The 26,012-nt window shown below is 37.8% G+C and overlaps 1 protein-coding gene across 8 annotated transcripts in view; it reads left to right on the forward strand.

Annotated features, from left to right (window-relative positions):
- The window catches only part of WDR76 (WD repeat domain 76), a 54,164-nt gene extending 29,001 nt beyond the window's left edge, over positions 1-25,163 (forward strand). For 6 of the 8 annotated variants that reach the window (XM_059879443.1, XM_010817299.4, XM_059879444.1 and 3 more), the window contains 6 exons: positions 446-599; positions 8,202-8,360; positions 15,537-15,754; positions 16,342-16,494; positions 18,415-18,468; positions 23,634-25,163. In XM_059879443.1, coding sequence (XP_059735426.1) covers positions 446-599; positions 8,202-8,360; positions 15,537-15,754; positions 16,342-16,494; positions 18,415-18,468; positions 23,634-23,889 — 994 coding nt within the window. In that variant the 3' untranslated portion in view covers positions 23,890-25,163. The remainder of the gene's footprint in view (positions 1-445; positions 600-8,201; positions 8,361-15,536; positions 15,755-16,341; positions 16,495-18,414; positions 18,469-23,633) is intronic. The other 2 variants (XM_059879439.1, XM_059879441.1) reach the window with 2 other exon arrangements.
- Positions 25,164-26,012: the final 849 nt, after the last annotated feature.

Here is a 26,012-nt window from a genome sequence, read left to right on the forward strand (position 1 = left end):
ATTTAGGATTTGAAATAGCTCAACTGGAATTCCATCACCTCCACTAATTTTGTAATGATGCTTCCTAAGGTCCACTTGACTTCGTATTTCAGCATATCTGGCTGTAGGTGAGTGATCACACCATTGTGGTTATCTGGGTTCCCCTTTAGGACATGCCAAATTGTTTTCCAAAATCTTTTTTTTTTTTTAATTTCTGAAAATCTTATATGAATTTACTCTGCTGTTAGTATATATGAATGTTTAGTATATATGAATGTTTAACTATAGCCTATTAACTTTTATGAGTGAAAAATAGTACTCTGCTGTTTAATTTGATTTCCTTGGTTGCCAGGAAGTTGAATATTTTCCCACATTTATTGTTACTTTTCTTTTTTGAATCACCTTTTATTGTTTTGACCATTGAGTTTGGTTTTATTTCTCAAGTTTAACTTTTTAATGTTCTCAGCTACAAAGTCCATTTAAATGGCATGGTCATTAGTGAAGATACTGTCTGTAAAGTTACCAGAGGCTCAATTTCCTCAATGGCCATCCACCCATCGGAAATGAGAACTTTGGTGGCAGCTGGGGCCAAATCTGGGCAAGTTGGACTTTGGGATTTGGTAAGTTATTATTAATTTTTTGAAGGTACTGAAATTCGACTAAAGGAAATAGTCTGCGGAAGAATAGCCTAGAGCCATGTGTTTCTAGATGTTACTTGAGATATATAGTTTTGTGCTTTGTGATTTCAAATTTTAGAAACTTAGAGGAATTTAAATTTACTTTATAAAACTTCTAACATTTTTAGCTTGAATATCATTAGTCATCTGGGCATAAATGCCTGCCAGGAAACTTTATTACAGCTTTAAATGTATATATGAAAAGATCATAGCAAGTTCTTAGTTTTCTAATTATGTTTAAAATATAATTTTCAAACTGGATCAAAATATCTTCCCAGGGATGATCTTAGGATGATCCTAGTCGTTTTTGATGAGTCAGAAACTGATATTAAATTTCATTCATTGCATATATAATAATGCATTGATTGCTTTTAGTGGTTACAAAATTGAATAAAGCCAAGTTAATATTCTCTGAATTTATGTATTTATTTATTTTTGGCTTTGCTGGGTCTTCGTTGCTATCTGGCCTTTTCTCTAGTCTCGGTGAGCCGGGGCTGCTCTCTAGCTGTGGTGCTCAGGCTTCCTATTTCGGTGGCTCGCCTTGTTGCAGAGCATGGGCCCCAGGGCGCTCAGGTTTCAGTATCTGTGGCACATGGGCTCAGTAGTTGTGGCTCCCGGGCTCTAGAGCACAGGCTCAGGAGTTGTGGTACACTGGCTTAGTTGCTCTGCAGCATATGGGATCTTTCCGGATCAGAGATTGAACTCATGTCTCCTGCATTGGCAGACCACTGAGCCACCTGGGAAGCCCTGAATTTATTTTCTAATTGGGGAAGTAGAACAAAGACATGAAAAATGCCTTAAGGACAGTTAATGGAGATGGAGAAGCCATTGTGACTTGTTGAGGGTTGGGGTTAATTTGTCGAGGGTTGGGGTTAATAAATAAAATGAATTTTGTGAGAAGAGAAGAAATAACAACCAAGTTCTCTTTTATTTTGAGTGCATAGGTTCTTGCTTATTTTGATAAGATGTTAGTAGGGGTAGGAGGCGAAAGGATTTGGTAAAGAAAACAGAAGCAGGGAAGTGGGACGAGGACCAGAAATAGTATAAGATTGTATAAGCTAAGAGATGAATTTCAAGCATGAGAGTCTGACAGGGCTTTTTTCCAGAGGACTTAAGAAGAATGGGTGGCTTCACTTGTAGATCAGTTGGTAAAGAATCCACCTGCAATGCAGGAGACACAGGTTTGATTCCTGGGTTGGAAAGATGCCCTGGCAAAGGAAATGGCAACCCACTCCAGTATTCTTGCCTGGAGAATCCCATGGACAGAGGAGCCTGGAGGGCTGTAGTCCATGGGGTCACAAGAGTTGGACATGACTTAGTGACTAAACGACCACCAAAAAGAATGGGAACAGAAAAAAGGGATGTTAGTTTCGACATAGGGTATGATTAGTGAGTTGAGAGAATAACTTCAACAGTAAGGTAAGGAAGGAACAGAGACTTATAGGAGATTAAAAAAGTATGGGGTCGGGGACTTCCCAGGTGGTGCAGTGGATGAGAATCTGCGTGTGAACGCAGGGAACACGGGTTCGATCCCTGTTCCAGAAGAGTCCACATGCTGTGGAGCAACTAAGGCTGTGAGCCAGAACTACCGAAGCCTGAGTGCCTAGAGCCTGTGCTCTGCAACAAGAGAAGCCACTGCGATAAGAAGCTTGAGCATCCCAAGCAAGAGTATCCCCCACTCACTGCAGTAGGGAAACCCGCATGCAGCAATGAAGACCCAGTGCAGCCAAAAATAAATAAAACAAAAATTAAAAAAAAAAAATGAAGTAGAAGAAGAAATGAAAACTGTGGATAGACTATTTGTTGAAGAACTTAGAAAAGGAAAAACAGAATTAGCATAGTCAAGTGAGTATCTTTTCAGGGTGCATGTTGATATATAGCACAGAGTTGAAGACATGTAGAACAGTCCATTTGTCATGTCTTTTCTGATCTCCAAAAATCTTTTTTACTGGATGTCTGCAGTCCAATGTTTTTATCAACTTTCTAGTTTTTCAGGACACCTGGTTATCTCAACAGACTGAGCAAGTCTAAAGCCAGTGTCTTAGCTATCCTGTTCTCACTCCCCAACTTCCTTAGGTTTTTTTTTTTTTTAATATTTATTTTTATTATTTAACTGTGCTGAGTCTTAGTTGTGGCACATGGGTTCTTTGCTCTTAGCTGCGGAACGCGGGATCTTTAGTTGAAACATGTGAACTCATAGTTTTGGCATGTGGAATCTGGTTTCCTGACCAGGGAACAAACCGACCACCCTGCACAGGGAGTGGGGCATCTTAGCCACTGGACAGCCAGGGGAGTCCTCCCCTAGTTTTTGTTTTTAAATTAGTTTTGTTGAGGTATAATTCATATTTTATAAAATCCACACATTTAAAATGTACAATTTAATGATTTTTAGTAAGTTTATTGAGTTGTGTAACTATCATCATAATTCTGTTTTAGAACATTTTCATCATTCTTGTAAGATTCCTCATGGCTATTTACATTTAATCCCTGTTTCTACCCTTATCCCTGGGCAAATCTCTACAAATTTGCATTTTTTTAGGTAAATTTCATATAAGTAGAATCATAGAATACATGGTCTTTTATGTTGGTGTTTTTCTTTTAGTATGGTTTTAAGGTGTATCTGTGTTACTATAACATGCTCGTAGATGCTAATCTATCAGCACCTCTGTCTTTTATTGTTGAATAGTATTTCCTTGTTTGATTATACAACATTTTGTTTATGCATTTATTACTCGGTAGACATTTGGGTTGTTTCCACTTCCTGGCTGTTCTGAATAATTTGATTTTAAATATTTGTGTACACATTTTTGTGTGGAAATGTGTTTTCATTTCTTTTGAGTGGGTCCCTGGGAATAGAATTGCTAGGTCATATGGAAACTGGTTAACATTTGAGGAACTGCCAAACTGCTTTCCAAAGAGTTTGCACCATCTTCTGTTCCCACCAGCAATGTATGCAGGCTCTCCATGCTCACCAACATTTATTATTGTCTGTCTTTCTGATTATAGTCTTTCAAGTGGGTGTATTTTCCTAGTGAAGTTTTATCTCCCTGTGGTTTTGATTTGCATTTGTCTAATGAATAATGATGTTGAGGCTCTTATCCTGCCATTTGGATGTCTTTGGTGAAATGTCTATTCAGATCTTTTGTCAATTTTTTTAATTGGATTTTTTGTTTTCTTATTGAGTTGTTAAGAGTTCCTTGTATACTCTAGATGCGAATCCTTATCAGGTACTTGATTTACAAATATTTCTCCTTGTCTTTTCATTTTCTTAATGCTATTGAAGTGCAAAGTTTTGAGTTTTGATGAGGTCCAATGTATCAAATTTTTAATGGATTGTGTTTTTGGTGTCATCTAAGAAATCCATGTAGCCCAAAGTCAGGAAGTTTTTCTCCTATGTACTTTTCTAAATATTTTTATAGTTTAAGCTTTCACACTTAGTTCACTGATCCACCTTGAGTTAGTATTATTTTTATAATCTTTGAATTGTTTTTGTATATGCTCTGAGGTAAGGGCCCCGGTTCCTCTTTTCATATGTGTATGTCCAGTTGTCCCAGCACTGTTGAAAAGACTCCTTTGCTGCATTGAATTGCCTTGGTACGCCCTCAGCTTTCCACTTAACTTTTCATAAGATTCCTAGTCTCGCCTAGGGTCAAAAGTTGCGTTGTCATTCATTTGGTCACCCGTGTACCCATTCATTCATTCCACACTAACTGAGTGTTTTGTGTTAAGTACTCTTCTAATGATGCCCCAGCCATATTTGTGAGGAAAGACTGTCCATGTTCTCATAGGGTTTGGAATTTAGTGGCAAAAGCAGCATGAATGAAGTAATTATATGTTTGATAAGTGGGGTGGATTATATACTCTGATTAATGGAGTGAAGGAAGAGTGGTATTATCACGTAACAGGTAGACTGGCCTAATTTGGAGGATCAGGGAAGGCTTCCCTGAAGAAGGGAGAATTGAGTTGAGATTTGAAAGCTAAGTAGGAATAAACCAAGCAAAGAAAGGGAAAAGAGCATTTCAGGCAAGAGGGAACAGCATGTTAAGGACCTTAGGCAGTAGGGTGCCGGCTTGATACATTCAAAGACCTGAAAAAATGCCTGTGTGGCTGGAGCATGGACAACAAAGGCATAGATGGAGGGGATGAGTGGAGTAGGGGGGAAATACAGAGGTGGGAAGAGGTCAGATGTATACCTTTATAAATTTTGTTGAGAATTTTGCTTTTTATCCTAAAAGCAAGAGGAAGCATGGAAGAGTTAGGTTGTCCCTTCATTCCTTATGTCTAGTAAAACCCTTTAATGATTTTGCCCTCTCTTTCCTGTCCTGGCTAACAGCAGATTAGTGAGGGCTCCATTTTCTTTTTTGGGATTACTGTAATCGTCTTTACTGGTACTTGTACTTTCAGTTTTCATATCCAATCCAGTGTGTACAGACAGTCATTTCTAGGCGCAAAACAAACTGGTCCTGGACTCATTTTGGTTTGAAGTTGTTAGATGTACACCTAACTTGGTATTTTTGGACTGAAATGAAATTTGAACTGCAGGTTTCCCTCCTTATCCAGAGTGAAAGTGAAGTTACTCAGTCGTGTCCGACTCTTTGTGACCCCATGGACTGTAGCCTACCAGCTTCCTCCTTCCATGGGATTTTCCAGGCAAGAATACTGGAGTGGGTTGCCATTTCCTTCTCCACCTTATCCAACAGTAGAGTATTACTATGAAACAGTTTGTAAGCTCAAATGGTGTAATGCAAGAAGCAATTACCTTAAGGTGTCTTGCTAATAAATGCACAGAATAAATCAAGATAAGGTACAGATGCTGTCAGACACAGTTCAGAGCTAAGAGCGGCTTCATGCTGAGATCCTGAGTGTAAGTTCCCTGGGACAGAGCTTGGTGGTGCCACTCTTGCTGCTTGGGGTGCGCTGCCTCTGTAACAGCTTCCTGCAAAACAAATGCTGAATACTATTTTCATTTTTCACCTTTTCTCATAAAAACGAAAATCCTTTTTGGATTCCCTTCAGTTAGCGAAAATAGTTGTTAACATAGGTGTTTTGTAAGAGCGAAGTGGTATAAAGCACAAAGCAAACTTTTGAAAAGCAAGGTTACCTGTGTTTATTTTTAAAGTAATTAAAATAGAAAATTCAGTTCTACCAGGCACATTTCAAGTGCTTAATAGCCACACATGAATAGTGGATACCATATTGGACAGTGAATACATATATCATTTTTGTCATCTCAGAAAGTTCTTTTGGACAGTGATGCTGTGGAGCAAGTTAATAACAGCATTAATTTTGGTAAAATAAGGCTCAAAGATAAGATAACAAACAACGGAATGAAGGAGACAGCAAAACTAAGGAAACAAATTGAAAATCAGTGAAACTAATAAATTAGAAGGAACAGAATAAACATTGCTGAAAATAAAATTACTGATATTAAAGGAAAGATTTGAGGTTATCTTAAATACAGATGAAAAAAGTCTTAAGGGAAAAGCCAGAATTGGATTGGCACATTTGAAAATGTATGAAATGTTCTCGGAAACTTTGGAGCTTAAAGGACAAAGAATTCTTCAGGTAGGAAAAACAAATTATATTCAAGGGGAGAAGCCAGGCTTGCCTCAGTTTTCTACAACATTTTATGTAATGTCTACAAAGTTCTGAGGGAAGGAAGTGTGGCCTGGAATACATAGGTAGCCCAAGATATTATTCTTATGTAAAGGCAGCAGGTAGGTATTTTCACATGTGAAAAAACTCAAGAAATTCAAGACCTATGAGTTCATCTGGAAAAAACTGCTTGATAGAAAATCTCAGCCAGTTAAAAGTAAGTCAAAATTAAGAATTCACAAGTGAAGAAGCTTGACAGAAGAATCGATGATTGAGTATTGAATCCATTTAAATGAAGAACTAATATTAAACAGCAATATGAATTATGGTTACAGAACTAGATATGAATGTTGTTAAACTGGACAAAATTAAATATAGAGATGGAAAAAGGGGAGATTGGAGGGTGGGAGGAAATAGTGTCCTCAATCAATAGAAATTTAAAATTGAGACATCCATAGTTAAATTTAAAAATAAAGCTTAATGACTGTAAGGGCTTTATGCTTTATACTGTTTCCTTCTTAGATAACTCTTGTAAAGAAATACTTGAAATTCAAAAATTCCTTCAGCTTGCTTTTCTTTTATTATTTTAAAGTATAGTTAAATTTAATACTATTAAAAGTGGCCTTCCCCATCCCACCCCCCCAAAAATCTTCTCTGTCCTTCTGTCTATATAAGTAACTACATGTAAAGACATCTATAATGATTGCTCAATATTTCAGTGATAATTTTGGTCAATTTTGGGTTTTGAATGATTTTTCAGAACTTTTGTCTGGAGCGTATTGTTTTTCTAAAAAATATATGCTGTGGACAAATATGCCAAAGTGTTAACAGTGGTTAACTCGGGGTAGGAGGAGGAGTATGTGTGGTTGTAATTTTTTTCCTTTTTTTAAAAGGAATTTTTCTTTCTTTCCTTTAAAATTTTTTTCTCTTTAAAAACTTAAATAAAAAAGACAAAAACGGTGCTTGAGTATTTCAGAGCAGACCAGGCTAGATTTGGAGATGATAGTTGTTGGTTCATAGTATAACATGTGGTATAGGAATATAGTGTGGAAATTCGAAACATGATTTCAGAGTTGATAATCCAGTAGTGAGAGGATAATCTTTAGAAGCAGTAATATTACTACAGAAATTCAAATACATGCATTTTTCATGGGGTATTTAGGGGATTTGTTTTTTTTTTTTTTTCCAGTTGCTAAGTCGTGTCTAACTCTTTGTGATTCCATGGACTGCAACATGCCAGGCATCCCTGTCCTTCAATATCTCCTGGAGTTTGCTCAAACTCACGTCCATTGAGTCAGTGATGCTATCTAACCATCTTATCCTCTGCCGCCCCCTTCTCCTCTTGCCCTCACTCTGCCACCCCCTTCTCCTCTTTCCCTCAATCTTTTCCAGCATCAGGGTCTTTTCCAATGAGCCAGCTCTTCGCATCAGGTGGCCAGAGTATTTAGGGGATAAAATATTTTAAAAACTATCATTTTGGGCCAGAACCAAACAACTTACGAAAATTGTGCTCAGGATGATATACTCATAGAGAAGCATACTTAGCAAGCAAAGTAGAAGTAATGTTGATGTATTTTAGTAGGAAGGAACTATCCTGTGTGTGCAATAAAAAGTAAATCTCACATTTCCTGAGGATTTCATGAAATGAAGTCAGAATAAGCAGTAATTATTTCCCCTCTGCATTATGAAAAACTAGTTGTCTAGTGGTAAAAAACTGGAAACTGTTAAAATAAATGAGACTTAATTCTGTTGGATTGAAAATTAGGAAAATAGCTTAGAGTCTAAAGTTTCTAGTTCTGACTTTCTAATTGGGAGGTTGGGTATATAATAGACTGAGAAAAGACTGAATATAATACAGACAAAAATATTTTAATGACTTAATGACATAGAATATATTACTGTTTCTCACCAGTTTTTGTCTCTCTCTCCCTACCCCTAACTCTCTTCCAGACTCACCAACCTAAAGAGGATGGAGTTTATCTTTTTCAGCCCCACAGTCAGCCGGTCAGCTGTCTTTACTTCTCACCTGCCAATCCGGCTCACCTGCTGTCACTGAGCTATGATGGCACATTACGCTGTGGGGACTTTTCCAGGGCTGTTTTTGAAGAGGTAAATGTTAATGTGTTTACTTATTGACCTTAGATGATATTCTAGATTCTTTATGAAATGCCACATGAATGATTATTATACCATCAGACTGGATGAGATGGGATGGAACAGGGACTTTAGAACTATTCTGCCTAAATTCATATCCCATCTGGTACTCTTTGTGTGACCTTGGCAAGTTCCTTTACCTCTTTGTGTCTCAGTTTCCTTAGTTTTGAAGTGAAACAGTAATAATATTTACCTTACAGGACTGTCACGAGGATTAAGTGAGTTAACGTAGATAAAGTACTTAAAACAGAGCCTGGCACATGAGAGATTTTTGCTCTTATTTTTTATTTTTGCAAAAATCTTTTAAAGACAATAACCTATTCTTCTGTTTTAAGGCTTAAAACTTGTCTTTTATTCAGGAAAAATATTAGAATATTATTATATTTTTGTTTATTATTTCTAGCCTTTGCAGATATGAATTTTGTGAGGCTGATTCTTAGATGTGACAGAAAAGACTATAGAGAAATTCATCACATAACAAATAGTACTATAGCACATTATATCTAAAACATATGGCAAGTCTACATTAACTCACTTAATGTATCACAGAAACTATAAAATTTGTTTTTTTTTGTCTTATAGCTAAGATTTATCAGGCCTACATGCCATATATATATATCTGATAATAGATTAGCTCAGCTATTTTTATCTGGTGAAGTTAGAATGAAATACTGCAATTGGATGTGATAAAATTGTACTCTGGCAAGAAATGGACACCCAGGCAATTTCGTTCAGAACATCTTAGGCCAGGTTTATTCATAACCACCTGTTGAGGATAAGGTCTTTTCCTGGGCTAATCTAGCCTCTATGAGGTCAGATTAAGTTGAAGTCTGTTTAAGAATAGTTGAAAGATGTTAGGCTCATACTCGTGACTATCCATCTGCTGAAAGATACTCTACCAAGATAAATAGCCTTTACCCCTTGAAGGTTTTCTAATCCATTTGATCTCTGGTTGGGTAGACCAGAAGCTTCCAAAGGCCTGAGGAATCCTCACAGTATTTGATCCCAGTGATTACATTTGGTCTCCTACTTAAATATCTGCTACTTAATGCTTACAACAAACATGTCATTTCAAGTGAGCTTTCACATTTGCTCATTAACCATATTAGATTTCCTCATTAAGAGAATTCTTATAAATTAAACCCTTTTTCAATGTGAATTTTAATCTTTATGAAGTTTAGGATGGTTTAGATGTAGGTTTCTACCCTTTAACTTATTTTGAATGAAACTTTTGGAGTTTTTAGACATCCTCAGTATAAGGGCAATTTTATGTGTGAAACAAGAAAACATGATATCATCACTTATGGTTTATTGTCATAAATACTAATTTAATTGATCTAATTTTATGTATGCCTTAATTTTTTATGTAAGCCAGTACTCAAAATTAACACATTCTGATGTCTTTGTAATTATTCTAATGTTCTGTGTACAGATTATTCATAATTACTTATATGAGTTTTTCTTAATACATGTATTTATTGAAGTAGAGTTGACTTACAATGTTTCAGGTGCACAGCAAGGTGATTCAGTTATACATATTATTTTTCAGATTATTTTCCATTATAGGTTCTTAAAAAATATTGACTATAGGTCCCTGTGCTATACAGTAAACCTTTGTTACTTGTTGCATCTATTTTTTTAAAATTAGAAATCTAGCATTCTCTTCATACTAAGTCAAACAAGTGGAATCAAAATGTCATAAATTTTTTAGGTGAAAATTCATAAGTTTTCTAAAATACATATATTATGCATAACATATATATATATGTATACAAAAGTTTTTCTGCTGTGCTTGATAAAGGCTTGAGAGAGAGCATAAAAAAATATAGATGGAGAAATTGGAAAACCTAAACTGAATGAAATGGAGCACTGAGTATGAAGAAAAGATGAAACAAACTAGATGAAAGTAAAAGATCATCATCTAGTCTGGTTGGTTTTAAACATGGCTGCTCATTAGAAACATATCTGGAGCTTTGGACAAAAAAAGCAGTACCTAGGCATTTGTAATTCTGATATGCATCTGGATTTTAAAAAGTGATTATAGGTTTTCTTATTAAATGGTAGCTTTGGTGATAGAGAATTCTATTATTTTTCTGTTGATCAGTCATGATACAATGGTATTAAGTGAGTAATAGTTCGGTTCAGTTGCTCAGTTGTGTCCAACTCTTTGCGACCCCATGGACTGCAGCACGCCAGGCTTCCCTGTCCATCACCAACTCCTGGAACTTACTCAGACTCATGTCCATTGAGTCAGTGATGCCATCCAACCATCTCATCCTCTGTCATCCCCTTCTCCTCCCGCCTTTGATCTTTCCTAGCATCAGGGTCTTTTCCAGTGAGTCCGTTCTTCACATCAGGTGGCCAAAGTGTTGGAGCTTGAGCTTCAGCATCAGTCCTTCCAATGAATATTCAGGACTGATTTCCTTTAGGAGGGACTGGTTTGATCTCTTTGCAGTCCACCCTGTCCACCCTTCAGCCTTTCCCAGAATCAGGATCTTTTCCAGTGAGTCATCTCTTTGCATCAAATGGCCAAAATATTGGAGCTTCTGCTTCAGCATCCGTTCTTCCAATGACTATATACAGGGTTGATTTCCTTTTGGATTCACTAATTTGATCTCCTTGCAGTCTAAGGGATTCCCAAAAGTCTTCTCCAGTATCACAGTTTGAAAGCATCAATTCTTCAGTACTCAGTCTTCTTTAGGGTCCAGCTCTCACATTTGTACATGATTATTGGAAAAACCATATCTTGGACCATACAGATCTTTGTTGGCCAAATGATGTCTCTGCTTTTTAATGTGCTGTCTAGGTTTGTCATAGCTTTTCTTCCAAGGAGCAAGCGTCTTTTAAATTCATGGCTGCTGTCATCGTCTACAGTGATTTTGGAGGCCAAGTAAATAAAATATGTCACTACTTCCACTTTTCCCCTTCTACTTGCCATGAAGTGATAGGACCGGATGCCATGATTTTAGTTTTGAATGTTGAGTTTCAGGCTAGCTTTTTCACTCTCCTCTTTTAGCCTCATCACGAGGCTCTTTAGTTCCTTTTTACTTTCTGCCATTAGAGTGGTATTATCTGCATATCTGAGGTTGTTGATATTTCTCCTGGCAATCTTGATTCCAGCTTGTGCTTCATCCAGTGTGGCATTTCACATGATGTACTCTGCATATAAGTTAAATAAGCAGGGTGACAATATATATCCTTGATGTACTCCTTTCCCAATTTGGAACCAGTCCATTGTTACATGTCCGGTTCTTACTGTTGCTTCTTGACCGTCATACAGGTTTCTCAGGAGAGAAACCATCTTTTTAAGAATTTTCCATAGTTTGTTGTGATCCAAACAGTCAAAGACTTCAGTGTGGTAAGTGAAACAGAAGTAGTTGTTTTTTGGAATTCTCTTGCTTTCTCCATCATCCAGTGAATGTTGGCAATTGCATTTCTGGTTCCTCTGCCTTTTCTAAACCCAGCTTGTACATCTGAAAGTTCTCTATTCATATACTGGTGAAGCCTAGCTTGAAGGATTTTGAGCATAACTTTACTAGCATGTGAAATGAGTGCAATTGTACAGTAGTCTGAACATTCTTTGTCATTGCCCTTCTTTGGGGTTGGAATGAAAACTAACCTTTTCCAGTCCCGTGGTCACTGCTGACATATTTTCCAAATTTGCTGACATATTGAGTGCATCACTTTAACATCATCATTTAGGATTTTAAGTAACTCAGCTGGAATTCTGTCACCTCCACTAGCTTGTTTGTAAGTAATGCTTCCTAAGGCCACTTGACTTCACATACTAGGATGTCTGGCTCTAGGTGAGTGACCATACCATTTTGGTTACGTGGGTCATTAAGACTTTTTTTTGTACAGTTCTTCCGTGTATTCTTACCATTTCTTCTTAATCTCCTCTGCTTCTGTTAGGTCTGTATCGCTTCCATCCTTCATTGTGCCCATCCTTGAATGAAATGTTCCCTTGATATCTTCAGTTTTCTTGAAGAGATCTTTAGTCTTTCCTATTCTGTTGGTTTCCTCTACTTCTTTGCATTGTTCATTTAAAAAGGCCTTTTTTATCTCTCCTTGCTGTTCTCTGGAACTCTGCACTCAGTTGGGTATATCTTTCCCTTTCTCGCTTGCTTTTCACTTCTCTTCTTTCCTCAGCTATATGTAAAGCCTCCTTGGACAACGATTTTGCCTTTTTGCATTTCTTTTTCTTTTGGATGGTTTTGGTCACTGCCTCCTGTACAGTGTTACAAATCTCTGGCCATAGTTTGAAGAACTGTGGCACTCTGTCTACCAGATGGAATACCTTGAATCTATTCTTCACCTCCCCTGTATAATCATACAGGATTTATTTAGGTTATACCTGAATGGTCTAGTGGTTTTCCCTACTTTCTTCAATTTAAGTCTGAATTTTGCAATAAGAAACTGATGGTCTGAGCCACAGTCAGCTCCAGGTCTTGTTTTTGCTGACAATATAGAGCTTCTCCATCTTTATCTGCAAAAAATATAATCAGTCTGATTGCAATATTGACTACCTGGTGATGTCCACGTGTAGAATGGTCTATTGTATTGTTAGAAGAGGGTGTTTGCTATGACCAGTGCATTCTCTTGGCAAAACTCTATTAGCCTTGCAGTGCTTCATTTTGTACTCCAAGGCCAAACTTGCTTGTTACTCCAGGTATCTCTTGACTTCTTACTTTTGCATTCCAGTCCTCTATCATGAAAAGGACATCATTTTCTTTTTGGTGTCAAATCTACAAGTTCTTGTAGGTTTTCATAGAACTGTTCTGCTTCTTTGGCCTAAGTGGTTGGAGCATAGACTCAGATTATTGTGATGCTGAATGGTTTGCCTTGGAAATGAACCAAGATTATTCTTTCATTTTTGAGATTGTACCCAAGTACTGTATTTTGGACTCTTTTGTTGACTATGAGGGCTACTCGTTTTCTTCTAAGGGATTCTTGCCCACAGTGGTCATCTGAATTAAATTTGCCCATTCCCGTCCATTTTAGTTCATTGATTCCTAAGTTGTCCTAAGAGTTTTTTAAAAAAATGTCAGTGTTGTGAATGAAGTCATAGTTTAAAAAACATGGTGAGAGTGAAGTTTATGGTATAGGAAATACTACATCTCAGTAAAACTGTAAAAAGAAATTAAGAAGGGGAAAAAAGAAATAGCCCAACCCACGTGCAGACTTGATTCTGTCTGACAGATGTCAACAGACAGCTGTCAGACGCCTTGAAGTTGAGGCAGAGGTGTCAGTAACTAAAGCTTTAGTCTCCTGGATTGTGGTCTAGTAAAACGGTGTTGAGGATAAATAACACCATTTTGGGGATTCTCGATCTGTAGATCAATCTTGCCATCTCCTACTTGAGTGTGTCCAGTTTACCTTGATTCATGGACCTAGCATTCCAGGTTCCTATGCACTACTGTTCTTTATAGTGTTGGACTTTACTTTCACCACCAGACACATCCAAAACTAAGCACCATTTCTGCTTTGGCCCAGCCGCTTCATTCTTTTTGGAGCTATTAGTAATTGCTCTCTGCTCTTCCCTCATAGCATGCTGGACCCTTTCTGATTTGGAGGGGGGCGGTGTCCATCTTCCGGTGTTCTGTCTTTTTGCCTTTTTATACTGTTCATGAGGTTTTCCTGACAAGAATGCTGGCTTGGGTTGCCATTTCCTTCTCCAGTGGACCATATTTTGTCAGAACTCTTCAGTGTGACCTGTCTGTCTTGGGTGGCCCTGCACAGCACCACTCATAGTGTCATTGAGTTAAACAAGCCCCTTCGCCATGACAAGGCTGTTGTTCATGATGGGGATTTGCTTATTAGTAATTATTGTAATTATTTAAAGAAATGTCTATTTGGATCTTTGCCTGTTTTTAATTGGGTTATCTGTGTTTTTAGTATTGAGTTGTCAAAGTTCTCCACTTATTTTTTTAAAAGTCAGGTTTATTGAGGTATACAGTACATACTATAAAACTTACCTATTTTAGGTGTGCAGTTTTATGAATCTTGGCAAACTTATGTAACCACCACTGCAATCAAGACATAGAAAATTTCCTTCACCTGAAAAAAATTACCTCATGACCCTCTGCAGTTAGTCCTCTTTTCTTTCTCAAGCCCCTGGAAACCAGTGATGTGATTACTGTCCATATAATTAAAAAAAATTTTTATTGGTGTGTAGTGGATTTACAGTGTTATGTTTCAAGTGTATAGCACAGTAAATCAGTTATACATATTATCCACAAGATTCTTTTCCCATATAGACCTTTACAAAGTATTGAGTACGGTTCTGTGTGCTTTTTAGGTTCCACATGTAAGCAATATATGATATTTGTCTGTATCTGATTTACTTAGAATGACAATCTATAGGTCCATCCATGTTTCTGCAAATAGCATTAGTTTGTTATTTTTTGTGGCTGACATTCCATCAGGGTGTTCCTGGTGGCTTAGATGGTAAAAAATCTACCTGCAGTGTGGAGAGACCTGGGTTCCATCCCTGGGTTGGGAAGAACCCCTGAAGAAGGGAATGGCTACCCACTCCAGTATTCTGGCCTGGAGAATTCCATGGACTGTATAGCCCATGGGGTCACAAAGAGTCGGACATGACTGAGTGACTTTCACTGAAACTGAATATTCCATCATATATATGTACCACATCTTCTTTATCCACTCCACTGTGGATGCACCCTTTAGGTTGCTTCCATGGCTTGGCGATTGTAAATAGTGCTGCTGTGAACATTGGGGTGCATATATCTTTTTGAGTTTCAATTTGTATTTGAGTAGAATTCAAATTGAATTTGTATTTGAGTAGAATTCAAATTCAGTCTATTTCCTAGTAAGTTTCAGGGTAGATCTGCAACTGAGTTTTATTGGATTTAAGAGATTTAGGATGTAGCCCCAGCATGGGTGGATGGGCTGTTTGATTGCAGGCCAAGTCTTAGAGTTGATCAGTGCCTTCGATTCCATCTCTGCAAAAGAGGATGACCGTTTTGTCCTGTGTTTCTTGTGGGGATGATGGGAGGATAAATGAGGTATTTGGAGTAAAGTGTTGTATTACTTTTTTAACAAAGAATTTATGCATTGGCCTTTTTTTAAAAGAAGAGCATTACTTAAGTTGATTGTTCCTTATATCCTTAGGTATATAGAGATGAAACAAGAAGCTTTTCCTCCTTTGACTTCTTGACAGAAGATGCCTCCACTTTAATAGTAGGTCACTGGGATGGAAGTATGTCACTAGTGGATAGGCGGACTCCTGGAACTTCTTGTGAGAAACTTATCAAAACTTCTTTGAGCAAAATAAGAACTGTTCATGTGCACCCGGTGCAGAGACAGTATTTGATCACTGCAGGATTAAGGTATGTTCTTCATCAAATTTTATGATACAGATGTTTTAACTTTAGGAATACTGTTTTAGCTTGATTGACAAAGACTTTTTTGTGATACCCACGGACCAAATAATTTTCCTTTCTATGCTAATTTGAGGGTGTTTTTTTTTTTTTTTTTTTAGTTTTTTTGTGATTCTTTAAAATGAGATTTAATACATAGTAAAAATATTGAAACAAATATACATTTTTGTTTTCCCTGGTCTCGTGCATTTACTCCAGTATTTTGAGAAGAAAATCTGTAAAAAAAAAAAATATAAGTTAAATGGGACCTACAGTTTCTTAGTCTGTGTTAACTTTTTTCTTGAGGCGATGAGAAAACCAGCTAGAATCTTGTCTCTCTATACCCACCTGGTTACATAGATATGCTATAATTTTGGAATTTTTCTAATTTTTAATCTATGCCCGTGTTCTTAAAATGAATACCGAAGATTAGAGGGGCCTGTCTTAACTGTTCTTCAGCGTAGTGTGTATTTGAGTGTCTGATTTATGTTCCGTGCTATTGTAGAAGCTTACTCTGTGTACTGTGATAACACTGAGAATTATTCCTCCTGTTACAGGGACATTCATGTTTATGATGCAAGATGCCTGAATCTCAGTAGAAACCAGCCTTTGATTTCTTTAACTGAACACACAAAGAGCATTGCTTCAGCCTATTTTTCACCTCTTACTGGTAACAGAGTAGTAACCACATGTGCTGATTGTAAGCTGAGGTAAATTGGGAAGACAGAATACGTTGTTAAGAGTCTGTAATTACTGTGTTAACCAGTAGCTTTCTTTACTATTACTCCTTATTAAATCACTAGCGTTAACTGTTTTGTAGCCATGTCTAGGTTCCCAAAGATCAACTATTTGTACTTAATAGCATTTCAGCAGTTTTGGAATCTGTAAATTTCCTTGAGATTGGCAAGGAAGGTCTGTAGCTACCCTGGGGAATGATGTCAGGCTTTCCTTTTAGCACTGAAATCTGATGAAATCAGGCTTGTGATATCTTGTGTGAAAGTCACTCAGTCGTGTCCAGCTCTGTGACCCCATGGATTGTAACCTGTCAGGCTCCTCTGTCCATGGAATTCTCCAGGCCACAATACTGGAGTGGGTAGCCGTTCAGGAGATCTTCCCAACCCAGGGATTGAACCCTCCGCGTTGCAGGAGGATTCTTTACCATCTGAGCCACCAGGGAAGCCTAAGAACACTGGAATGGGTGACCTATCCCTTCTCCAGTAGATCTTCCCGACCAAGGATCAAACTGTGGTCTTCTGGATTGCAGGTGGATTCTTTACCAACTGAGCTACCAGGGAAGCCCTTCTGTGTGATATCTTGGACAGAAGATAATTTTAGCATAGGAAGAAGCTCTTACTTTGGGGATAGTGGGATCCCTCCCACAAATCAAGTGCTGAATTGAAGTTGCAGAGCCCTTAGCCATGGGCAGGCAGAAAAGATAGCAAAAACTGGGTCTCTGTACAAACTACTGGATAAAATTTTATGATTTTAGCTTTGGTACCGTTCTATAGCTACTACCTAAAAATAGATTTTAAAATGTAATATAAGCCAGTTGAACAAAAATAGAAAATAATGCCAATTTTTAAAAATGTGGAGAATGTTAACGCAACAATGAAGGAAATAATTTTGTTCTCTTCTAAAATCCACAATTTTGCTTAACATTGCAAGCAGTTCTCAATTTATGAGACTTTTACCTTAAGTGATTTTGGAATGTGTTCATTATTCACTCAACAAGTATCTGTTGAATGTATACTGTGGGCTGGGCTCTAGAAAATCACCTAATTTCTGTTTAGACCCATATATTGGGAAGAACATGGTTTATAGTGTGTGACAGGTGCCCTGTTATTTCCTAGTAAAGTCTGTGAGCATTACCAGGTAGTACATTAAGAAATTTCATCACTGGGCAATGACAGCCCAGTGTCCCCTTTCCACCCATGCAGTTTTCTTTGTCTTAAGGACCACTTAACTTGTCCCATTCCTGTTCATTTGCACTGCAGACTTTACTCTTGTGATTTGGCTTTCTGGTAATCTCATTAGAGTTCTAGTGCCAAGAAATGGCAGTGGGATAGCTAGGCACAAGGAGAAGGGTGAGGTGGTGATGACATGGCTACTTTCTGCCAGGGTGCCTAGTGGAGGCTTCTGAGCTCCTGCAGTTGCCCCACAGAGTTCCTCCCCTTAGTTGCTGGCCAGTCAGTCTTGCCAGAGCCTGGAAGTGATGGTAGGACGCCTTCAGTCGATGAGTCTCATAGGCAAATTGCTCGTGATACATGCCTGCACTTTTAGGTTATTTGTGCATTTTCAGACAACATCCGTTATGTGTGACCTATATTACTGTGGATCTGATTATAGAGTCTGGATTATCACTGTAGAATGTACACTTAAGTTTGGAATAATAGTGTTTAGTTTCCATACTAAACTCTAAGAACTGAATTTTACGATATTCTTTGTAACATTTATAAATATATTAGCTAGCTGAGGTTTGTTAGAACCTGATCCTATATATTTTAAAACAACAACCATTTCATTATTATAAACCAATGAAAAGCTTGTTAAATACCCTGATGATATTTCAGAAAAATCTCAAGAAATAATAAAAAGAGTGTGCTTCTTTATTCTTGCTGTTTATTTTGCAGAATCTTTGACAGCAGCTGTATATCCTCGAAGATTCCTCTTCTTACTACCATCAGGTCAGTGCCCATATGCCAAATAATGTGGACCCTGGATTACTATGAGCTCTTTGTTGGACTGCATACATTAGACATCTGATTATCGAAGAGATGTATAGGTCTGATTTTATATTACAGTGTTCCTGGTTACTTGTTCCTATCCCATCCGGAAGAGTTCTTGCTTCCAGGTTGCCTGTGTCTACAAAGAGGTTCTGTCTCTTTTAATCTGTAGCTGTTCTCCGCCTCTGAGTGGTTATTTTTGGTTAAGGTGAATGACTTTATTCAAAAACTGAATTAGTCATGTTACCATATTGAGACTGACCTGCTCGTGAGGCTAACTGAAGCACTCTTTATTTGTGCCTGTTTGTTCTGGGCTTAGCTTCCCCATCTTCCTATTTCTTTGTTTGGTTATCCTCCTTTTGCATCTGCTACTTTTAATATATGTATTTTACATCAAACTTTACTCAATGTCTGCTTCCTACACATACTTCTTTATCAGCATTTATAAAGTTGGGGACAGGGTATGCAATATATGTTAACTGTTGCTTCATGAGTTTTATAATCTGTAGCTGCTGCTGCTGCTGAGTCGCTTCAGTCGTGTCCGACTCTGTCCGACCCCAGAGACGGCAGCCCACTAGGCTCCTCTGTCCCTGGGATTCTCCAGGCAAGAACACTGGAGAGACTATATTTAATATGCTTATTTTCTTTTTCACAGAATTTCCCCTCTTCGTTTCCTTTTTCAGACTTTATTAACTATAGTTTATTGACTTCTAGTGTGTATTTTTAAAAAATTATCTAGGGTGATGATTCTGGGGTCAGTAGAGATACGGTCATTGAATGGCAGTGGGAAATGAGGCTCTCCATTGTTCATCCTTCTTTAATAAGAAAGGGCTGTTGGTGGTGTTGCAATGCAGAGAATAAAAGGTCAGTGCTTTGTTTTTTGTTTTGGAGAGCAGTGAAGAGCCCCACATATATCTAAATGGTTTTTTACCTTATTTTTAGTTGTGCTTATAAACACCTAACAGTAAGTCAGCCACCTTAACTATTTATATGTATACAGTTCAGTAGCATTAGGTGTGATCACGTTGTGCAACTGAGTTCTAGAATTTTCTATCTTGCAAAACTGAACCTGGCCCATGAGACATTAATTCCTCTCTCCCTCTTTTCCAGATTGTGGCAGCCATCTGTCTAGTTTGCATTTCTATGATTTTTACTACTTTAGGTATTTCATATGAGTGAAATCATATGGTATTTGTTTTTTTGTAATGGGTTTATTTCACTTAGCATAATGTCCTCGATGTTCATCCATGTTCTGGCATGTAACAGGATCTTCTCCCTTTTTAAAGGCTGCGTAATAATTCCATTGCATGTATATGCCATATTTTCTTTATCCATTCACCTCTTGATTGACATTTGGGTTGTTTCTACCTCTTGACTATTGTGAAAAAGGCTACAGTGAACAAATGGGTGTAAAGGTATCTCTTCAAGATCCTATTTTGAATTCTTTTGGATAATACCCAGAAAGGAGATTTTAATGGATCATCTGATAATTCTATTTTCAATTTTTTGATGAACCTCTATACTGTTTTCCCATAGCTGCCAAACCATTTTACATTCCAGGAGTGCACTAGAGTTCTAATTTCTCTTTATATGTATCAATACTTATGCTGATGATTGTGAGGTAATATATCATTGTGATTCTGATTTGCATTTCTCTAATGATTAGTGATGATAAACATCTTTTCATATGCTTATTGACCATTTGTCTATCTTCTTTGGAGAATTGTCTATTTAGGTCTTTTGCTTATTTTTGAATTACATCATCTTTGTTGTTGAGTTACAGGAATTCCTTACATATTCTGCATACTGGTCCCTTATCAAATATATGATTTTCACATGCTTTCTACCATTTTGTGGGTTGCCTTTTCAGTCTGTTGATTGTTTCCTTTGCACAGTTTATAAGTATGATGTAGATTTGTCTATTTTTGCTTTGGTTGCCTGTACTTTTGGTGTCATATCCAAAAAATCATTGCTAAATCCAGTGTACTGAAACTTTCCCCTTCTATGTTTTATTAAGACTTCCAAGTCTTAGGTATAGGTCTTTAATCAACTTTGAGTTGATTTTAGTATATAGTATAAGGTTATGCTTGGAGAAGGCAATGGCACCCCACTCCAGTACTCTTGCCTGGAAAATCCTATGGACAGAGGAGCCTGGTAGGCTGCAGTCCATGAGGTCACTAGGAGTTGGACACGACTGAGTGACTTCACTTTCACTTTTCACTTTCATGCATTGGAGAAGGAAATGGCAGCCCACTCCAGTGTTCTTGCCTGGAGAATCCCAGGGACGGGGGAGCCTGGTGGGCTGTTGTCTATGGGGTCGCACAGAGTTGGACACGATTAAAGTGACTTAGCAGCAGCAGCAGCATAAGGTTATGCTGGTTTAGTCACTGCATCATCTGTGACTCTTGCAACCTCATGGACTGTAGCCCGCCAGGCTTCTCTCTCCATGGGATTTTCCAGGCAAGAATACTGGAGTGGGTTGCCATTTTCTCCTCCAGGGGATCTTCCCGACCCAGGTAAGTATCATTTGACCGGGAACGTGAGAGTTTCCTTATAGGCTCTATTCTGTCCCACTGGTCCGTAGCATCTGTCTTTATACCAGTACCATGCTGTCATGGTTTCTGTCGCTTTGTCTAGTATATTTTGAAATCAGGATATATGAGGCCCCCAACTTTGTTCTTCTCTTTAAAGATTATTTTGGCTGTTTGTAATCTCTTGAGCTTTCATATTAATTTTAGGATTTTTTTTCTATTTCTGTAAAACATGCCCTTGGGATTGATTGCATTGGTTGAATTCTATAGATCACTTTGGGTAGTACAGACATTTTAACAATATTGAGTCTTCCAATCCACAGATAATTTATTTGTGTCTTTATTTGTTTGTGTCTTATTTGTGTCTTTTATTTGTTTTAGTAATGCTTTGTAGTTTTCAGTGTACAAATCTTTCATATCTTTGGTTAAATTTATTCCAAAATATTTTATTCTTGTTGATATTATTATAAATGGGATTTAAAGAAATATATTTATTTACTTTTGACTATGCTGGGTTTTTGTTGCCGTGTGCAGACTTTCTCCAGTTGTGGTAAGCAGGAGCTACCCTTCACTGTGGCACATGGGCTTCTTCTTGTGGTAGCTTCTCTTGTTGAGGAGCACGGGTTCCAGAGCACAAGCTCCGTGGCCGTGGTGCACGTTCTTTGTTGCCCCATGGCGTGTGTAATCTTCCCAGACCAGGGATCGCGCCCCTGTGCCCTGCACTGGCAGGTGGATTCTTGACCACTGGACCACCAGGGGAGTCCTGGAGTTGTTTTCTTATTTTCCTTTCTGGATTGGTCATTGTTAGTACGTAGAAATGCAACTGATTTTTGTGTGTTGATTATATCCTGCAAATTTGCTGAGATTTAGTTTTAACTGTGTGTGTGTGTGTGTGTGTGTGTGTGTAGTTCCTACCCAGTTTTCTAACTTCTACCAAATTTCCAGTGTTAAATATGTTGACTAGATGGCAAGAAAGGCATCATTGCTTTTTACCAGATCTTACAGGAAAAGCTTTCAGTCTTTCATCATTGAGTATAAGGTTAGCTGTGGGCCTTTAATATATGACCCTTATTTTATTATATTGAGATAGTTTCTGTCTGTTCCTGGTTTGTTGAGTGTTTATCATGAAAGGGTATTGAATTTTGTCAGATGGTTTTTCAGTACCAGTTGAGAGGATCTTATGATTTTTGTCCTTCGTTCTGTTTATGTGGTATGTCAATTAGTTAGGTTTTGTGTTTTGAACCTTCCTTGCATTCCAGGTATAAATTCAACTTAGTTATGGTATATAACCCTTTTAATGTGCTGTTTGAATTTTTTTGCTGGTATTTTGTTGAGAATTTTACACCAGTATTCATCAGGAATATTTGTCTGTAGGGCTTTTTGTTTTTTTTTTCTCCCAGTAGGGTCTTTGTCTGGCTTTGGTATTAGAAGTGTTTGCCTCATAGAATAAGTTAGGATGTGTTCCTTCCTCTTCAGTTTTTTGGAAGAGTTTGAGGAGCATTTGGTGTTAATTCTTACTTCAGTGTTACGTAGAAATCTTTAGTGAAGCCATCTGGTCAGGGGCTTTCTTTGATGGGAAGTTTTTGGTTATTATTTTAATCCCCTTACTAGTTACAGTTCTAGTTAGATTTTCTGTTTCTTTATGATTCAGTCTTGGTAAATTTTATGTGTTTGGGAATGTATTCATTTCTTCTGGATTGTCCAGTTTATTGGTGTATGATTGTTCATAGTATTATAACCCTTTTTCTCTCTGTAACATAAGTTGTAATGTCCCACTTTCATTTCTTATTTTAGTTATTTGCACTTTCTGTTTTCTTAATCTAGCTTGCCAGTTTTGTTCTCTTAAAAAAACCAACTCAGTTTATTTTCTCTATTGTTTTTGTATTCTCTAATTCTTTTATCTTTAATCTTTATTATTTCCTTCCTTCTGTTGAGTTTTGGTTTTGATTATTCTTCTTTCTCTAGTTCCTTGAGATGTAGTTAGATTGTTGATTTTGATATCTTTCTTCTTTTTTGATGTTTACTGTTAAAAATTTCCCTCTTAGTATTGCTTTCATAGCATCCCATAGATTTTGGTAGTTGTATTTTTATTTGTGTACAGATATCTTGTAATTTCCCTTGTGATTTTTTTCTTTGAGCCTCCAAAGTACTTTTTACCTTAAGGTTGTATAGACTATATAAACGATTGCAGGGTTTGGTTATTAGGGGAATACAAATATGGGAAATAGATTCTGTTAAATAGCAATAACTTAGATTGTATATTCCTTTATTCTAGGTCTTGTATTTGCATGTGTTAAAAAAAAGGAGGGGCGTGCACTGAGGAAGCTGAACAAAAATGTTGCCATTTCAGTGTGTTCAGTGACCATCCACTGAGCACAAACCACTGCACTCAGCACTGGAGATTCAAAAATGCAGACATCATCTCTCTCCCAGGTTTCAGTCTTGTAGGAAGGATAAGATTAGGTCGTTGATGACTCAGTAACTTGAAACTTGGCAGCGAAAACCAGCATTTAGGAGCAGTGCCATCTTTACCCTCTGCCCATGCTATTCTGAGTTACTTAACACTGTCTTTCAAAAAAATTGTTTTTTCATTAGGCACAACACCATCACCGGGCGATGGCTGACCAGGTTCCAGGCCGTGTGGGACCCTAAGCAGGAAGACTGTATCGTCGTTGGCAGCATGGCCCAGCCGCGGCGGGTGGAGGTCTTCCACGAGACAGGAAAGTGGGTGCACTCTTTCCTGGGTGGAGAATGCCTTGCCTCTGTGTGTTCCATCAATGCTATGCACCCAACTCGGTATATTTTGGCTGGAGGTAATTCCAGTGGGAGGGTACATGTTTTTATGAATTAAGAAAGTTGTGGAGTTTTGGGTTTGGAAACACCAATTTGTTCAAATTAATCTGTCTAAGGAGCCTAGTAATTCGTGTGGCTTATTCTGTTTGCTTGGTAATATGTACTATTTAGCGAATATAAACTTGCTTTGTAAATAAGAATTATGAGCAGAATGTACTCTTAGGAAGACAGAGGCCTTGAAGGTGTTTCTGTAGGATGTGGAGGGCATTGGGGGGAGACTGTGATGCTTTCAGCACTTTTAACCAGGCCGAATGTTGAGAAATTCTAGCATTATAAATTACAAAGCTTTGAGTGATCAGTGTTTTGGTTGTTTTTGTCTCCTTGATTCTATAGTCATATATAGATTTGTGGTTTATTTTACAGTTTGAAATACATATTTATTTCTAGACTTATATACACTGGAAGGGATCCTGAAAGGTTATCTCATCTGAGTGATTTTGAAACTTAATTTTTTAAACTGAGCACTTTTTCCCCCTTGCCTCTAAATTAAATCTTACATGAAATCCCAAGATAATTGCTGAGAAGCTGTGGTTCACTTGGGCAGGGCCTGGGTCCCTGTGTCGACCTTCTCCTTACTCCTCTCCGTGGCTCCTGAGACACAGCCAGGAAGTCCCAGGGCTTGTAGGCACAGGGTGGGAATATACTAACCCCTGTCACCCAGCATGAGATTACCGTCAGACCAATGTTTCCCAGACTGGGTTGTAGCTATTGATGTGAGTTAAGTGACCATGACCAGTGTCTAAAAAAATGAAAAGGAGATGAATAGTAGAGAATAGCAAACATAATTAGAACAAATATTCTTTTGTGAAACTTAGTTCCATATGCATACATAGCTGTAGGTGTACATGCACATGTATTTTATGATGTAAAATGTATTTCGTTATTACTGTGGTACTGTGGGTCATGGTTAAAGAAGTAAGAGCTCCTACCCTAGAAGGTCCTGGCCAGCTTTATGTGTCCTTGTCTTTTAAACTCTCCAGAGGAGATTTAGTAGCCTGGGAAGGTGTTATGGAATACCATTTCTGGCGTGTATTCATTAAAAATACTTGTTTTCAGAAGCTGTGGCAACTTGAATGTGTCTGTTGGACCCTACTAAATCAGCGACAGAGTACTGTGTGTTATTATTGATGCAACTTTTTCTGTTGTTCTTCATTGCCAAACGACTACTGAAAGACTGTTCTAAATAGTTTCAGCAATATGCCTGATTTCTAAGAGGAAATACGATTTTTTCAGAATTGTATGTCACAGAAATAAAGTGATGTGTGTAATTTCCTTGAATAACATTTTTTTCTTTTTAATATTTATTTATGCATGTGGCCAGGCCATGTCTTAGTTGTGGCATGCAGGATCCTCAGTCTTTGTTGCAATACACAGGATCTTTAGCTGCAGTATGTGGGATCCAGTTCCCTGGCCAGGGATTGAACCTGGACCCCTGCATTGAGAGCAGTGTCTTAACCACTGGACCACCAGGGAAGTTCCTCCAACGTTTTGCTTAAATAATTTCCTTCTCTGTAATTAAAGACTAAACAAGTTTTGAAGCTTATTAAAAGGTTGTGGGTATTTATAAGGAATAGGGTTTCTCTGTTTTCTTGGTGCTGGAATACAGGAATTGATAAGCAAGGTGGAAATATTCATTTATGAAACACAAAGTAAGGCTGTGTGAAGTTGCATAGGTGCATGTGCTTAAATGCTCAATTCTGTCAGACTCTTTGTGACCCCATGGACTGTAGCCTGCCAGGCTCCTCTGTCCATGGGATTCTCTCAGCAAGAATACTGGAGTGGGTTGCCATTTTCTCCTCCAAGGGATCTTCCTGACCCAGGGATCGAACTAGAACTCGCACCTCTTATGTCTCCTGCATTGGTGCCACCTGGGGAGCCCTGTGTGAGGTTGAGGTATGTTATAAACTGTTCTGGAAATAGTTAAATAAAGACTTTAGGCTCCCTTTCCCTTTTCCACATCACTTAATTTTATAGGTTCTAGTTGTGGCTGGTTCTGTGGGAATTGTTCTTTTTCTTAACATGTTGAAAACTACTCTTAATCAAATTAGTACTGTCATTTAAGCCTTGAATACTTCGTGGTAATTACCTGGCTTCTGCTATAAATGTTAAAAAATTCTTGAT

Source organism: Bos taurus, chromosome 21, assembly GCF_002263795.3.
Source record: "Bos taurus isolate L1 Dominette 01449 registration number 42190680 breed Hereford chromosome 21, ARS-UCD2.0, whole genome shotgun sequence".
In the NCBI taxonomy this organism is placed as follows: domain Eukaryota; kingdom Metazoa; phylum Chordata; class Mammalia; order Artiodactyla; family Bovidae; genus Bos; species Bos taurus.